Source organism: Eublepharis macularius, chromosome 8 (assembly GCF_028583425.1).
Source record: "Eublepharis macularius isolate TG4126 chromosome 8, MPM_Emac_v1.0, whole genome shotgun sequence".
Lineage (NCBI taxonomy): Eukaryota > Metazoa > Chordata > Lepidosauria > Squamata > Eublepharidae > Eublepharis > Eublepharis macularius.
The window spans coordinates 10,267,887-10,285,390 of NC_072797.1; the positions used below are offsets into that span (position 1 = coordinate 10,267,887).

The 17,504-nt window shown below is 47.0% G+C and overlaps 1 protein-coding gene across 1 annotated transcript in view; it reads left to right on the forward strand.

Moving 5' to 3' along the window:
• Positions 1-17,504, forward strand: part of SETBP1 (SET binding protein 1) — a 350,139-nt gene that overhangs the window by 17,725 nt on the left and 314,910 nt on the right. Inside the window, exon 2 of the mRNA XM_054986466.1 lies at positions 5,943-6,589. Within this exon, the coding sequence (XP_054842441.1) occupies positions 6,080-6,589 (510 nt within the window). The 5' untranslated portion in view covers positions 5,943-6,079. The remainder of the gene's footprint in view (positions 1-5,942; positions 6,590-17,504) is intronic.

Consider the following 17,504-nt stretch of genomic DNA (forward strand, 5'->3'; position numbering starts at 1 on the left):
GTAGATAGAGCGTTCCACCAGGTAGGAGCCAGGACTGAGAAAGCTCTGGTTCTAGTCGAGGCCAGGCAGGCCTCCTTGGAGCCGGGACAGATAACAATTTCTTTCCTCTCGATCGGAGGGTCCTTTGGGGAATATATGGGGAGAGATGGTCCCTCAGGTATGTTGGCCCCAGTCCGCACAGGGCCTTATAGGTCAATCCCAAGACCTTGAACCTGATCCGATACTCCACTGGCAATCAATGCAGCTCATGCAGTATTGGTGTAATATGCACTTAGGGGGGAGAATGGAGCTGTTCCTGTTGGCAACAGAGGATAGGACTCAAAACAATGGGTTTAAACGACAGGAGGGAAGGTACCGACTGTACTTGGGAAAAACTTCTTCACATTAAGAGTAATCCAGCAGTGGAATCGGCTGCCTAGAGACGTGGTGGGTTCCCCTCACTGGCAGTCTTCAGAGATCAGCTGGAAAAATACTTGTTGGGGATGCTTTAGGCTGTTCCTGCTTTGGGCAGGGGGTTGGACTAGATGGTCTGTAAGGTCCCTTCCAACTCTCGGATTCTATGATTCTTTGAAAGCTAGTGTGGTGTAGCGGTTGAATTCTCACTGGGAAAACCCGGTTCAGATACTTATCCGTACTACAATCCTTGACCCACTTTCATACCAGCCTACTTCACAGGGTAGTTGGGAGGAGGTTCTCCTTTTTGGGGTGGGGCTGTAGTGCTGATAGAACATCTGCTTTTTACGCAGATGTGTCCTGGTTCAACCCTTGGCAGCTCCAGTTAAAAGGATCAGGTTGTTGGTAAAGGGAATGAACTCTTCTTGGGACCCTGGAGAGCAACTGTCAATCGGAGTAGACAGGAGTGACCTTGACAGACCAGAGTTCTGGCTCTCTATGAGGCAGCCTTGTGTGTTCATGAGATAATATGTTTATACTCTGTACATTTTATCTCACCATTCCTCCGTCATGGAATTCAGAATGATGGATATGAGATTCCTAGAAGGTCTCCCCTCTAAATGTTGACTGTATCTATTTGTGTGTTATTTGCTGTCGAGTCACCTCCGACCTATGGTGACCCTATGACCCTCCAAAACGTCCTATCTTTAACAGACTTGCTCAGATCCTGCAAACTGGAGGACGTGGCTTCTTTTCTTGAGTCCAGCCATCTCGTTTTAGGCCTTCCTCTTTCCCTACTGCCTTCTACTTTTCCAAGCATCATTGACTTTTCCAGAGAATCTTGTCTGCTCATATTTATTTACTTTATTTATATCCCACCTTCTCCCCTATGGGAACCCAAAGTGGCATCCATCCTTCTCTTTTCCTCCATTTTACTCTCACAACGACCCTGTGAGGTAGGCTAGGTTGAGCGTGCATTCCTGGCTCAAGGTCACCCAGCGAGCTTCCACGGCAGAGCGGGGATTCGAACCCAGATCCTAATCCAACACTCTATTTGCTACCACCCCACTGGCTCTCCATACTTTTTAGCTTCAGCAATGTGGTTGATTCATGTTCCTTCAGACCATGCACCTGGGCCCAACCTATGGCAGCCTGCCAGCCATGCTTCACGACTGATATAGGTCGCCCTGTGCGGATTGATGGGAGAGTGAAAGCTGTGGGTGATCAACTGGGCAAAGAGAAGCAAGTGCTGGGGGAGAGAAATAGTTCTTCTTAAGAAGCGGAGAGAGATGTGGAAAGAAAAATAAAAGGGTGCAGAGAAACCAGGGGAGTGGCTAAGCAGGAAGAGAGGGGTGGCAGAGCTATAGAGTGAACAAAGGGAGAGTTACTTGAGACCAGGGTTCAGAGAGGCCTTTGGAGTTGCAGCGAGAGGGGAAAACACACACTGTGAGGTGTCGATTGTACCACTTTGGATTGTATGTGGGACATCACATAGTTGAGCACTCTTCCTGAACCTACCATCTCTGATTCTAGTCTAGCTGCCTCCTTGACATGATAATTTTCTATGAGCAGGGATGTATTCCTTCCTTCCTTCCTTCCTTCCTTCCTTCCTTCCTTCCTTCCTTCCTTCCTTCCTTCCTTCCTTCCTTCCTTCCTTCCTTCCTTCCTTCCTTCCTTCCTTCCTTCCTTCCTTCCTTCCTTCCTTTCTTTCTTTCTTTCTTTCTTTCTTTCTTTCTTTCTTTCTTTCTTTCTTTCTTTCTTTCTTTCTTTCTTTCTTTCTTTCTTTCTTTCTTTCTTTCTTTCTTTCTTTCTTTCTTTCTTTCTTTCTTTCTCTCCTGTCTCAAATGAGTAGACCAAAGGTACCAGTTGACTGTTTGTGGGTGGAGTCACTTCACAGAAAGTCCATTGTGGTACCCGTCGGTTGGAGTTTCACCACCCTGTGTTTATGTTTCAGCTCTTCTGTGTTTGTGTAAGCTGTGTACCTCGGCAGAGAGATTAGCAGTGCAAAATGCCAGTTAAGTCAGCTGTCTTGTTTTTTATTGGCATGGGACAAATCGGATTGGCACACCTCTCTTTCCTTTACGGGCAGTAGCGGTGTTTTTCAGCGGTTGCTTGACAGCCAGCAAGTCAATAGGTGAAGCTTTTCTTTGCACAGAAGAGTTGTGAGCTCAGTGAATGATTGGGGGCCTGCTGATGCTGCAGCCTTTGTCGATGTGGATTTGATCTGTCCTTTGGAAGGGGAATGTGATAGGTGGAGCACAAAAATGTGGCCCAGCAACACAGGAGACGATGAGAGTGAAGCTCTGAACCAACCAGTAGGTGCTATGGGCTGGGGAAAAGTTAAGATCTGTTGGGAAGGTTTTAGTTGGTTATGTCTTTAGAGTAGCAGCCCTGATAGCCCAGACTAACCCGATCTTGTCGGAGCATGGAAGATAAGCAGGTACGGTGCTTGTACATGAGACCACCAATGAAGACTGGGTCTGCTAAGCAGAGGAAGGCATGGTAAACCACCTCTACTCATCTCTTGCCTTGGAAATGTTAATGACGAGGGTCTTTACTGGGTTGTCATAAGTCAGAACTCCATGACATGCTTTACATACTCGCTTAGTTCTTGAGGGCTGCGAATTCTAGGTTGGTGGTTGGGAGTGAGAGAGCAGATCTTTGAATTAAAGATCCATGGAGATACCAGATCTTTGGTTGACTTACCCGTAACGTGGATGTTACAGTGTCCCTTCATGCTTTGCTCGATCTGGTGTATAGCATAGTTGCTTTATTTACTTATAAATCTGCCTGAGAGAGGAGGTTTTCTTTAGGCATGTTCTGTCTGAAACGAGTTGCAACCAGCTCATGGCGACTCAATGAAGTTCCACCTCATGGGATGTTCAAAGCAAGAGAGGAGCAGAGGTGGTTTGCCATTGCCTTCCTCTGCAGAGTCTTCCTTGGTGGTCTCCCGTCCAAGTGTGTGCGTGGGAGCGTTGCATTTTCAGTAGAGATGGGCACGAACCAGAAAAAAAAATCAAACTATGTGGTTTGTGGTTCATCACATTTCACGAACCATGAACTTTCACGAACCTGCTCTGGTTCACGAACTGGTTCATTTGGTTCGTGAAAAAAATCACTTCCGGGTCAGTAAATCGTCAATTCCAGGTTAGCAGAAGGTCACTTCCGGGCCTGCAGGTTACTTCCAGGTCAGCAGAAGGTCTGCAGAAAGCCCATCCCCTGTTGCCTAGGAAACTGATTGATTGGTGCTAGGCTGTCTGCAGTGACGAACCGAAAAATAAACCAAACGAACCAGCCTAGAATTCATGGTGGTTCTTCAGAAATGGGCTCAGACGAACCACCAGTTTGCGAACCACGAACCAGCGTGGTTCGTGCCGAACTTTGGTTCATATTTCAGTTCATGCCCATCTCTAATTTTCAGCAATCTCCACTTAATGTAGGATGTCAGCTTATCTTCCGAGCTCTGAAGACAATCTTGGCCAGTTGATAATTTTTACCTCAGTGGTGTGTTTCTTTGTGAATAAACTTCATGCTTGTTCCCTTTAAAAAGCAAACAATGTCTTTCCTGTGAGTTTACCTCACTATCCCTCAGATATCAATCCAGGTGAGGCCCAGATTCTGTCCCCTTTCACTTTAAAAAAATCCCTACTTGGAATCCAATAAGGTGGGAAATTGTTACAGGAGCAGTCTTGTGGGGTCTCTGGGAATTCCCTCACAGGGAACCACTGGAAACTCCGTGTTAGAATGAGGGCAACACAAGTATTTGGAACGTCCATTCAATATTGTGAAGTTCAAGGGCAGCACTTTTGCAAGATGGTAGATTTCAGTTGAACAGCTCCCTGAGGTTAAGAACAGTTTGACAATGGAAAGAATTAGTTTTGGATTTCCTGCACTGAGCAGGGGCTCTGGATTACATAGGCTGTAAGGCCGTTTCCAACTCGGTGATTTTTAGCACATGTGGCTGTCTGCTTGTATGAAATTATAACCTGAGACACAACCCCCTCTCGGTGTCTCCCCGGAAATTCTCTGTTTCATTGTCAAGTTTCAGGCCTTGAAAACTATTATTTACATGTATTGTCGAAGGCTTTCACGGCCGGAGAACGATGGTTGTTGGGGGTTTTCCGGGCTGTATTGCCGTGGTCTTGGCATTGTAGTTCCTGACGTTTCGCAACGTCAGGAACTACAATGCCAAGACCACGGCAATACAGCCCGGAAAACCCCCAACAACCATATTATTTACATATTGAGGAAGGAGTGCTGTCTCCCTGTACATGGTTGAGATGCACAACGGTATTGCTAATTTTGAATGCGCAATAACGCACATTATAAGATTGGACCAGAAATGATAACATTTAAATATCTAAGAATGGCAGCGTCTTTTTATTTTATCTTTTGGGAATTTTCAGTTCAGTTTTGGAAAATATTGCTCATCCCGTATGTATTCCTGGGGAAGAGAACATGATATCCTCTCTCCTAGAAGGTACTTTGCTGTTCTTGTTCAAATTTTCTTTGTAATGTATGTTAGGGTCAACCACCTCCTCTCCCTCCTTTCTCATTATTTTGGATACCTTTTGGTCTCTGAAAAGTCAGCTATTGGTTTGTATAAATCTGGAACAGTAATTGGTCTGAATACAAAGTGTAACAAATTGCTCGGTCTAAACGTTGTTGAACATGTATTGAAAACCTTCTCAAAAACCCCGTCTTGAATTTTCAGCTTCTGTAAAAATCTCAGCTTCAAAAGATGAAATTCATAACCCATTTCTGCCTTCCTTCCCCCAAAGCCCTGATGAAACTGAACCTTGAACTTGGGGCCAAGCTACACATGACGAATGACACTTGAACGGCAAGTGGATTGAGTGAAGGGCAAGTGAACAGGGAGAAATGCCATTCAAGTGTCATTCGTCATGTGTAGCTTGGCCCACAGTTGGGATTTAAAATGGAAAGTATCAGAATTTGCAGGTCTCATTTCGAGGGGGAACTCACAGGAACGCAGTTCTGGTAGTTCCCCAATGATGTCACATGTCAGGTAGCCCTGCCCACCTGACTCTCGGCCATTTTGAGCCCGTTTCAGCTTGGATTGGGGCTGAAACGGCTCGGATTGGGCCTCTGACAGGTGGTGGGTCACTCTTCCACTCAGCTGATCCTGACCATTTTGAGCCCCTTTTTGGCCATTTTCAGCCCCTTTTTTGCCATTTTGGGCCCAGTTTTGGCCCTGGCCAGGATTGGGTCCAAAACAGCCAGGATAGGTAATGTCAGGGGGTGTGGCATATGCAAATAAGTTATGCTAATGACACACTTCTGGTGATGGCAAGAGGTGTGGCATATGCTAATGGGTTGTGCTAATGAGTTCCTCCAGCTCTTTTTCTACGAAATGACCCCTGAGAATTTGCATTTCAGTATGTGGCCATCTTGAAAGTGAGATATGTTTGGAGTTTAAATCCTGAATTTGAGTTTTAGAATTCAGTTTCGGTAGCTATTCCGGTTTCATTCACATGAATAATTGCACTGGAAATGCTAATACTCTTTTTGTTGTTTTGTGTTCTCACCAGTTGCAGATCTGAACGCTTCTGAGCTCCTCGCAGCGGTTGGACAGTTTGGACTGTAAACCTTTCTGAAAGTTACCATTCAATTTTTGGGAGTCTCCCTGTTTCTCTCCACTTTCCCCTTTCCCCCGTATAAAACTTCCATGGACCGTGGGATTGCCATGGAGCCAAGGGAGAATTCAAGCACTGTCCGGCAAAGGGGAGGAGAGACGGATTTCCTGACATCGGCCGCTGCTTCCGCAAAGGCCCCTCCTGCTTCTGGCTGCTCTGGGGAGGCCATGCTGCCAACTTCTGGCTCTACAAAAGGCATGCCCGTGAGCAGCAACCGTATGGAGCCCGAGGAAGAGGACGAGTTGTGTTCTGGGAGAGATGTGGATTCCACTTCCAATGCGGACAGCGAGAAATGGGTGGCTGGAGATGGCCTGGAGGAACAGGAGTTTTCCATCAAGGAGGCTAACTTCACCGAAGGGAGTCTTAAATTGAAAATCCAGACTACAAAGAGAGCCAAGAAGCCCCCCAAGAACCTGGAGAACTATATATGCCCCCCGGAGATCAAAATCACCATTAAACAGTCCGGGGAGCAAAAACTTTCCAGAGCTGGGAAAAATAGCAAAGCAGCGAAAGAGGAGGACAGAGCACACTCCAAAAAGAAGGTAAGCGATCGTCAGTTTATCCTACTCTTCCTTCTTACCATGCAGCTCCCCATTTTTGTATCTGCTGGTATTCTGCAAACATTATGCGTTTACTCTTGTGCTTCTTTCTAACTTTGGGGGATTCTTTGTCATCTCGGTGTTGCCGAAAGACAGCCTCGTGTGGTTCAGGAGCAAACGAGGCAATTGGTGCGTCAAAAGGGTTTTGAAATCTAAATATATGACAACAGGTGGAGAGAAGAAACAGATGGAGGTGGGAAGGGGGGGCGTAACAAGGCTACGGGTGGGGGGGGGAACGTGATTAGCATAAGATGTTCCATGGTTCCTGCACACCACCTGCTTGGCCATTGTAAGGGGGCTTGGCTGAAGGGTGCATAAAAGAGCCATTTGAAGGGCAATATAATGGCCCCATTTGTGTTGTGCGCACAAAGACCTTTAAACCGGAAGAGCTCGTGCCATTTAAAGGTTCCCATGTAGAGTGCTAGACTCGGCCGGTGCATCTTTCTGAAAGCCTTCGGCATTAAGACAAGTCTTAGCAGGCCGCCTTGACAAGACAAAGCTTTCCAAACTGAAGGATCATACGGTTGCTTAATTAGCCGAGGCCTATATCATGTGGCTTACATGACGTTTCCTTGACATCTCTTGTCACCTTGGGGCCGGCAGGGGGACGCTCCGTGCGAGGCACAGCTTCCAAGTCAATTGGGGCATTTCAGTGGCAGGTGAAGCTTTCGGCTATGGAGATTTTCAAGATCTTTGAAGCGGGGATAGTCCTGGACGAGAGCGCTTGCAAAAAGGGATACGCTAAGGGGAAGTAGAGGTTCTGTCGAAAAGAAATGTTGGTTTTTGGCCAGCTACAAGTAGGGATCTTACTCGGAAGAACTGGGGGTGCGGAGTGCCCGTGCTTAGTGATGTATGGAGCTCGGGTGCTTCATTTGGGGGAATGGGAATCTTTAGAAATCGGGTACATTTCCTAATAATCCTGCACTCCTTTGAAAAGGGCAGCTTAGCTCCTGTGCTTGCAGGCGTTAAGAAGGTGTGTTTACATGATGCAATTCTGGGGGATCAAGGGTGTGCTTGCTGTGCAGCCAGTCCCAGATGGGATTGGAGTACAGATGGGATTGCAGTATAGGGTGTGCGTGTGCGTGGGTTGCATTTTCAGCAATCTCCACTTAACGTGTGATGCCAGCTTAGCTCCAGAGCATCAGTGCAGGGTGTAAATGCCCATTGGTTGACTGGACCTTGGTTTGGGGGGAGGGTCTGAATCACTGAAAAATTGGTAACAGTGGACACGGCAAGTAGGAAAGAATGCTGTGGAAGAAGTGAACAACACAGTGAGAGTCACGTAGGGTTGCAAACCTCCCGATGGTGGCTGGCGATCTCCTGGGATTACACCTGCTCTCCAGACCACAGAGATCAGTTCCCTTGGAGAAAGTATCTGCTTTGGACGGTGGATTCTATGGCATTATATTTCACGGCGCTCTTTCCACTCCTCAAACCCTGCCCTCTCCAAGCTCCATTCCCCAAATCTCCAGAAATTCCCCAACCTGGAGTTAGCAATCCTGAAGACACTAGTAACTCTGTGCCTTAAGTAGGCAGAAATCCAACATGCTCAGCTTTTCCCTGAGTGGAGATGCAAAAGGGGGACAGCTGTATCTGTTGAATTTCTGCCTTTGTGCAGCTCTTTCAGGCATCAAGATAAATACTGATGGGAAAAACTCAGCTGGTGACTCAGTTGGGAAACTTGTTCTGCAAGCAATTTGGGGGAGGTTACCTGGATGCCTTCACCTTTAATCCTGGGGCTTGGCTTGGTGACACTTCTGTGGCTTCACAAGCCCTCCGTTCGGGTTTCGTGCTGAGTCTGCACAGTTTGGAGCGGGTTCCTAGAAATTTGCAATATTTAAACCCCTGATTTCCCTTGCTGATGGCTGGTTATTCAAACTTTGTGGATGGAATCCTTTTGCCTGGAGGGGAGGCTTCCACAGAAGCGCTTTTGTAGGATGCTTAAGTGAAGAAAACAGAAGGACTGAAATGTGGGGCAGATCTCTTGTAACCTTCCCAGGGGTATGAAGCCCAAAGGACAGAGAACACATATCTACCAACTAGCCATTTTTATTGGGCTCTGTTATTGGTGCATAATGTGCCTGCACGTGCACAATGTGCCCTGTTCATTATAAGCTAAGGAGCCCACTTGCTCTGTTCCCTATCTGACTTTTCTTTCTCGACAGGAAACGTGGGGCTATGAAGAGCTTAAGCCCCTCCCCATCTATTGCTTCACTTCCTGAAGGTGGAGGCTTGCCCAGTCCCAGTGTCTCTCTTAGGAAGATTCTCACCTCTGCTCTTGGTACAATATTCACAAAACTTCCCATTGTGGAGTGATGGAAAACACAGATGTTGTGTGCTTTCCTTGGGGTGAGATAAACAAAATGCTCTGCTCTCCCTCTCCTATATCCTACGGCAAGGCTGCTGCCAAAGGTCAGGGGTTCAATGGGTGTCACCTTTCTACTGTGCCATCTCCATGCCAAGATAAGCTATATTTGTATTTCTGTGTATAGCTATAAAAGAGCCTTAGAGAAGGGGAAAATGGCACTTTTTGTCCTGGATTGAGAGAGATGTTACCGACGTGATTCTAAAAAGGTAACTGTTTCCCTTTCCAGTTTTCACCTGTTGAAACTCTGCCTGTGGCATCGCGGAAACCTTGCCACGGAACAAAGCATATTTGCAATCTCCAAGGAAAGTAAACCAGGTCTGGACCCGGCAGAAGGGAGGATCCAGAGAGGCAAACAGCAGGTTGTGGCAGAATAACTAAGATTGGGTGTTTCTTTGAGGCAGGAATCTTTTCTGTGGCACCAAGCCAGTTGACAGGCGGGGCTGAGATGCTGTTGGGACTCGGGGGGTACTGGGACTATGGAGCAAAGGAAAGATTCCAGAATTCTTCTCTCCTCCTCCCTGAGTCTCCTGGGGTTTCCTCCTGGACCCAAAGAACCCAGATTTCGACTTCACAGGAGACCTCCTCTTGGTCGCCAGCCGTATATGTGTCACTGCCGCAAGACTCTTAAGCAAACACATTAAGCAAACACACATACTCCCTCTGTGCCTTCCCACATGACAGCAGTTTGCTGTAATCGCCCCGAGGGTGTTATGCCATCATGCAAAAGGGGAGGAGAGGCAGTCGAGCGGGGCAGTCTCTCAGGGTGTGTTTTCTCTTTATAAAAGTATTTTGTGTATCACTGGATCGGCGGTTCTGCGGTGAAGCTATTTCAGGCTTTAACTCGGGGAATGACCGATCCGTCTGCTTTGGCTGTTTTCTCTCTGGGAAGTGCGGGCAATGCTACAGCCTGCAGTCCACTGTAGGGAGATTCTGGTCTTTCCCACTGCTGATACAGAAAGTGTGGGTGTCACACTCATATAGGAGTTCCCAAACATGTGCATGGTGATATAAGAGGGTGTGCACACTTTCACATGTGTGTGTGGCACGCTTCACTTCATGCGCCTGGTTTGCATTCTCTGCTTCGGCTTTTCAATATCGTACAATTCTTCTCGGCTCGTGTCTGGGAACGGCTGGTTTTGCAGCTGTGAATCGAATGGGAAATGTTTGTGGTTGTGTGTCTGTCCTCCTGCGCCGTTTTTCCTAAGAGCCGCAGTCAGCGCTTATGAGCTCATATACAGAGTTAGACCATTGGTCAACATTGTCAACTTTAGCTGGCAGCTGCTTGTAGGTAGAGGCTTTTAACCATCAGTTACTGCCTGAAACTGTTTAGCTGCACATTGTGGGGACAGAACCTTAGATCTTCTGCATTCCAAACGGAGGTTCTACCACTCTGCCATGCCCCCTTACATTCCCTTGTTTCACATTATTTTTGCCTTGTCAGAAGAAGTCCTCCTCTTCTAGTGGAGAACCCTCCACACAGCGTCTTGTAAGCATTCGAGGGGAAATTTCAGGAAATTACTGATGAATCCTTCAGCCATAATGTAACATCTCGAATCTAGAGCGAACTGTGCTGTGAGAAGAGTAATTCCTGGGATATAAATAGTCAGTGCGACTGTGTGCCTCATTTGGGTTCTTATTTTTAGGAGGCTTCAACCTCACTCCGTTATGTTTAGTCAGGGCTTTTTTTCAGCTGGAACGCGATGGAACGGAGTTCCGGCACCTCTTGAAAACGGTCACGTGGCCGGTGGCCCCGCCCCCTGATCTCCAGACAGAGAGGAGTTGAGATGGCCCTCCGCACCTCAGCACGGAGGGCAATCTAAACTCCTCTCTGTCTGGAGATCAGGGGGTGGGGCCACCGGCCATGTGACCATTTTCACTGAGGGCGATTTAAACTTTTAAAAACTCCCCCTTTGTTCCAGCGGACCCAAAGTGACGTCATTGTGCGGTCCCAGGAACATGCATGCACTTTGCGCACGTGGTACCAGGGACACCACCGCCCACCAGGAGTTGCCCCCTGTGCTGGCAATCCACTGAGTTCCACCACCTTTTCCCAGGAAAAAAGCCCTATGCTTAGTGTGTGTGTGATGTAAATAAGTATTGATGTGAGTTAAGGTATCCTTATCTCTGGATACACACACTTGGAGCTTCCAGTTGTTTTTGGATCCATGCTTATACATACATCTGGGAAGATAAATAGTGGGCCGTGTAGAACTTTCAGCCTTCCTGGGCATTCTTTATATTTTGCTTTTGCAATTAAATGACCCCTAATCAAGTTGCGCAACCCCGGTATAATGTAAGCTTGATTGTATGCCAACTCCGTGGAATTACCGCAAGGATATTGTCTCCAGTAGAAAGTGAGCTTGCAAAACGTATCCCCCTCCCCTCAAATCAAAGGGGTTTAATCTCTTCTCTCTTCTCAACTTGATGCAGCCTGTTAATTTCCACCTTTTCAAGGTTGTCTGGACTTCAACCAACCAAGCATGAATGGAGGAGGCCAGATTAGTCTTCCAATTTGGAGCTGCCAGGATTGTGGCGCTTATCAAAAAATTGAAAATTAATTCCATCTGGGATTTAGTACCCACCTCATCCCAGATAACCTAGATGTATGAAAATGGGGGGGGGGGGGGGTCCGTAAGTTGATGCATTTTGGACCAAGGTCGGAGTGTGCCACCTACCATACGTAGTATATTGAGTTGCTTGTTCAGCTTCCGCACTTGCTGTTACCTACTGAATTCACTAGTGGTGATGGAAAGATAAGCAAGGGGTGAAGTTCTAAGTGCGTGCGAGAATTGGAGCTAGACAGAGTACACGTTTGCTTTTGAACCATGCATGCATGGGGTGTTGTTGCTGTGATCTGAGATAATGGGAGGTGGAAGCCGAGCTGTAGACGTCAACCCAAAATGCTGTAGGTGTCATCACTGAAGTTTTTGGAGTTTGGAAAGTTGGGGTGCTTAGTTTCCTGGCAAGCTGGCTATTAGGATCAGTCCACCCAGATGCAGTACATAAAGCACCTGCACATAATGGGGTGCCTCCTGGCGATTGTAGCGTTTTTAGAGAGCTGCCTTTTCCCCTCTCCCAGTGCTACCCCTTCTGGTTGCTTGTGTACTGTCCAGCCGTCTCCGTTTTCTAAAGGAACAAGCCAGTTGTGAAGGGTGAGTCTGCATGGGTTTTTTTCGCTGGTTCATTTCCTGTACTGGAGAGGATTTTTCCGGACCATCTGCACCAGATTTGCCACCATGAGTAGTCTCTCCGGCCACTATGCAGCTTTTCCGTGGTTTTCCTGGGAGCGCTTATACCACAACTTTTTTAAAAAATCCCCTTTGTGGTCTGCTGTTTCCCCATGCGCACTCTTTATTCCTTTTTTTGGTGTTCCACCCTCTTCCCCCTGTCCCGCCCCCTGCCAGCCCTATTCATTGTGATTGGCTACTCTCGTCTATCCAGCCACTCCCTCTCCCCTCCTTTCCATCTCCCCTCCCATCCTCTCTTTTCCCCTTTTTTAGAAAAAGTTAAGTCCAGCGCAGGTTCAATACATCGCTGGTTTGAAAGCACAGAGGGGAAAGTTCCCTTTTCATTCTTTTTGCAGTGAGACCATACAACTGAAATTGACCGACCTTCGTCATTTTCACCTCCTGGCTAAGTAGAGGAGGCCAGTCAATTTCACCCCCATTTTCATCCGCACATGTGGTGAATAGAAAGTTTTTGAAAAGCTGACTCCTTGTTGAGGGCGGGCAGGTTGTCGTTGTCCATGCCCCTCCACCTCTATTTCCCGATCTGAGAACTAGCCGGAACAGAGCTGCCCAAATACAACAGCAACAACAAAAACAGGCCACACAGACCAAACATGAAAGTTGCGAATGGGCACATACAAGCCGCCTTTCGGCTTGACTTTATTTATTTATTTATTTATTTATTTATTTATGAGATTAGTACAATCAGTATCAAGTACATTTCAATACAGTATCAAGGGCATTTCATAAACAATACCGTAGAGTAAATAGATACAATTTTAAAAGACATAGTATTAGCAAGAATCCAATACAGAATAGAAAAATACTGAAGCGGAACGTAATCAATTCTAGGAGTGACATTCGACAACATGGAGCACTGGTGGTACATAGGAGTACATATTTAAAGCAGTAGATAATATGTAAGGCAATATTGTGATGAAGTCTACGGTCCCTAACTCATTAGCGAAGCATCTGAGACCCCTTCTCTACAATACAGCCCTCCCATTTGAGTAAAAAGCCTTTTTGAATAGTTTGGTTTTGCATCGTTTACGGAAAGCCAGGAGAGTGGGGGCTCTTCTGACTTTCTCAGGCAGGTCGTTCCACAGGGTAGGGGCCACCACAGAGAAAGCCCGTGTACAGGCTGCTGCTGACTTCACCCATGCGCAGCCTGGCACCTGCAGGAGACCCTGTTCAGATGAGCGAAGCTGCCATGGAGGAACATAAGGAGGGGGGCGGTCCCGTAGGTATGCCGGACCAAAGCCGTGAAGAACTTTGTATGTAACTAATGCCTTGAACTGAGCAGGGTAACTGATGGGTAGCCAATGGAGCAACTATAGGATGGGAGTGGTGTTCATGCCCCCTCTCGCTCCTGATAACAATCGAGCTGCAGCATTTTGCACTAATTGGAGCCTCCTGGTTAACTTAGATGGGAGACCTACATATAGAGCATTACAGTAGTCAAGCCTTGATGGTACCATAGCATGGATGCAAGTGGCCAGGTCAGCCGTATCAAGATAAGGAGCCATCTTCCAGGCTGAGGCGTTATATCCCTGGTGCAGAAGGGGCTTATATGAGCAGGGTGATGTGGGTGAGTCGCAGCGCCTAGTGAAGCTGTGTATGTGTGGCTGTAGCAGATGTCAGCAGGGATAGCTGCCACCGTCACCCAAGGCTTAATGCCACATGGTGACTTTGTGTTAGATTTTCGAGTGGCAACAAATCAGAAGAGTCCGGGAGAATCATGCACACCACCCTGATACTCTTGGAGGAATGGCAGGATAAAAATGTGCATGATAAATAGATAGGTAGAAGGACACCCCTGCTTTGGGGTGTGCAGAGATCTGATTTCCTTTGCCTCGTCTGCTCTCAGTCCTCTTTTTCTTTTCTCTGATCAGAGTCAACATCATTTTACTGTAGCCTGCCAAACTCTGATTCGAGCATTCCTCCTCTGCATTACATACCGCTGCTTCAGGGAATGTAAATTCGGCTTTAAAAAAAAGAAAAGAAATCTGGGAAGAGTGACTAACATTATCAGCTCGAGATAAGAAGCTGCATCTGTTTTGGAAGTAGTAATTGCCTCGTGGTTTTCGAGGAAGATCTCGACAGGTTCTGTCTAGGCAAAGGCGTGGATGTATGTGCGGCGTGTGTAGCGGAATAACTTTCTGTCGGAATAATCAGTGTGGTGAAATTATGGTCCAGATTATGGGTGATCCGTGGTCTACACCGCTGTTCCTGTTGGAGAAAGCAGCTTGGGAACTCTATTTAGAATGTGACTGCTCGGAAAGGAGAATAAATTTTGATGTTAAAAACAGCCCTTCTTTGGGCAGAAACTCTGCTCCCCCTGAGAGTCCGTCTACACGAGACACCTTGCCACATCTTCGTCAAGTGTAGGGAGATGCAATGTTAGCCGGGAAGCGTAGTTTAAAAAGACAGAGCTGGTGGAGATCGCTCCTTGGAGGGTTTGTTAATTTCATCTTCGCCTCCCCAAAGGCTCTGTCAGTTTCACCTCTCCAGTCTAAAACTGTGTGGGCTTAGAACCAGAGGGCAGCAAGGAATGGAAGTGGGCTGGAGCTGCCTTCCAGAGCCAGTCTTGGACCTGGAGAGGTTATCATGGGCTGAAGTGTCCCTTCTGGCATTTCACAGCCCCTTCACACAGTTCCCGTGTATTGCAAAGCTTTTGCCCTGCCGCCGGCTCTGTCTTTTAAAACTACCCTTCCCAGCTAACATTGCATCTCCTGCCCTGTGTTCTTCATGTGTCAGATGTCTCTTGTAGAGTTGGAGCACTTCTTTTGGGTCTCAGGTTGACCGGTCGTTCCCAACACTTAACGTCCTTTGCCAAACAATGCCAGGGGTTGAAGTGAGGATCTTTTGAATGCAAACGATGTGCTCTGCCACTGAACTACAGTCTTTCCCACTTGGATAATAGGGAGCTACATACAGTGAGGTCTACACAATGTACAGGAAGCCTGCCGTATTTCCCACCTGAAATTTTCAGAAATCGCATGAAGGAGCCTTCTGTTGAGTCAGATCTATTGACTCTGACTGGCAGCTGCTCTCAAGCAGAGCACGTCTGAGGAAACTAAGGCCCGGCAGGATTTGTTATCTTTCCGCCGGGCCTGCAAGACGGAGATGTTCCACTGGGCATTTGGTGGGGGCTAGGCTGTCCTCTCGCTGGCCATACCACTGAAGACCGTCCACCACCCATGCAGGACAATGCTGCATTTTAATATTTAATATTTACACCCGCCAATTTTAATGGTTTTTATACGATGTTTTAATGTTTTTATAATGTTTTTACTGTTTTTAATTTGTTGTCAAACTGCCCTGAGCCTGTCTGACGGGGAGGGCGGTCTAAAAATGTAATTAAATAAATAAATAAAATAAATAATGTGATTTTCTTCTCCCTGCCCCTACACGAGTCTAGACTGCTTACTCAGGAAAGCAAAGGGAATGGTTCTAATTTATGTGGGCAAGGCCTTTAGATTTGTTTCAGAATTTTCCACCCCTTTTGTTTTCATAGCTGATCTTCCCTGTGTGTGTGTGTGAAGTGCCGTCAAGTCACAGCTGACTTACGGCGGCCCCTGCTGGGGCTTTCAAGGCAAGTGAGAAGCAGAGGTGGCTTGCCGTTGCCTTCCTCTGCAGAGTCTTCCTTGGTGGTCTCCTATCCAAGTACTGACCCTGCTTTGCTTCCGAGATCTGGTGAGATCAGGCTAAACCATGCTGCCTTCCCTCCCAAGTAGCACCGTAGAGGTCAGCAACGTTTAGAGATCTCCCCGGCTGTATTTTGGGGATGATAGAATCACAGAATCGGAAAGGGCCTTGCAGACCATCTAGTCCAACCTCCCGCTCAGTGCAGGAACAATCTAAAACATCCCCAACAACTAGTCATCCAGTTGCTCCTTGAAAACTGTCAACATGAGAAGCAGAGGTGGTTTGCCATTGCCTTCCTCTGCAGAGTCTGCCTTGGTGGCTGTCCATCCAATAACTTGCCCTGCTTATCTTCCGAGATCTGACCATTTCAGGCTGTACCATGCTGCCTTCCCTCCCTAGATCTTCATAGTACTCTTTCCTCATTTTTAAATCTCTTTTATGCCCCGGATGCTGTCTTTTCCCCACGGACCTTTTTCCCTGAGAGTTTTCTCCCTTCCAAACAGGTTTCTTCTCAGAGGACCCCTGTGTGCGTTTTGGGATTTCTCTACTTCTCTTCCAGAACTCTTCTTGCTCATTCTCCTTTCATGTTTTCTTGGTTCTGACTTTCCCTTTCTCTGTCTTTTCCCTTCCCTTGTGTGTTGCTTGTGCCGAGCGTCTGGAGGCTCATGTTCCATGCAGGTCTGCCTTTGAAAAGGGCAACTCAGTTTGTGATCCCGTTGTGTATGTGATCATCTCCTTGGGGACCTGAGGGTGCATAGGAAGCCAGAATAATCTTCTCTTTATCTCACAAGAAGGTTGTGGTTTCATGCTTGTTGTTTTTAAAAGACAGTTCATTATGAAGCTGATAACTTTCTCTGCTTCCATTCATTGAATCATAGGGTTGGAAGGAACTCCAGGGTCATCTAGTCCTACCCATGCACAATGCAGGAAATTCACAACTACCCTCCCCCCACACGCACACCCAGTGAACCTTGCAAAACAGCGTCAGGATTCCTAGCTAAACTGGCCTGGGGAAAATTGCTTCCTGACCTCAGAGTGGCAATCGGTATTACCCTGTTCAAATTAATCACACACACACAGGGCAGTTGATTAATCTTGTAATGTTAACAGTTAGGAAGGGATTTTATGGCGGTGAGGAAAATTTTGGAAATGATCGACTGATCCTAAAGATCCAGAGGGGTTACCCGTGTTAGTCTGTAGTTGCATCTGATGAAGAGAGCTGTGGTTCTCGAAAGTTTATGCTACAATCAAATCCACAACAACCATACAATCAAGTTGATTAGTCTTAAAGTTGCTACTGGACTCTTTACCGTTTTGATCCTGGGGAGGGGCTCATGCCCTGACCTGGGTGGCTGAGGCTAGCCCAATCTCACTGGATCTCAGAAGCTAAGCAGGGTTAGCCGTGACTAGTCCCTTGGATGAGAGAGCATACTAGCTTAATAATGTAGCATAATAATTGATACCTACATGCTGATCAACGTAGGGGAATGGCATTGGTGCACAATAGAGATGGGCACAAACCGGGAAAATTCTGAACTGTGCAGTTTGTGCTTCGTAGCATTTCACGAACCACGAACTTTCATCAACTTGCCCCGGTTCGTGAACCGGTTCGTTC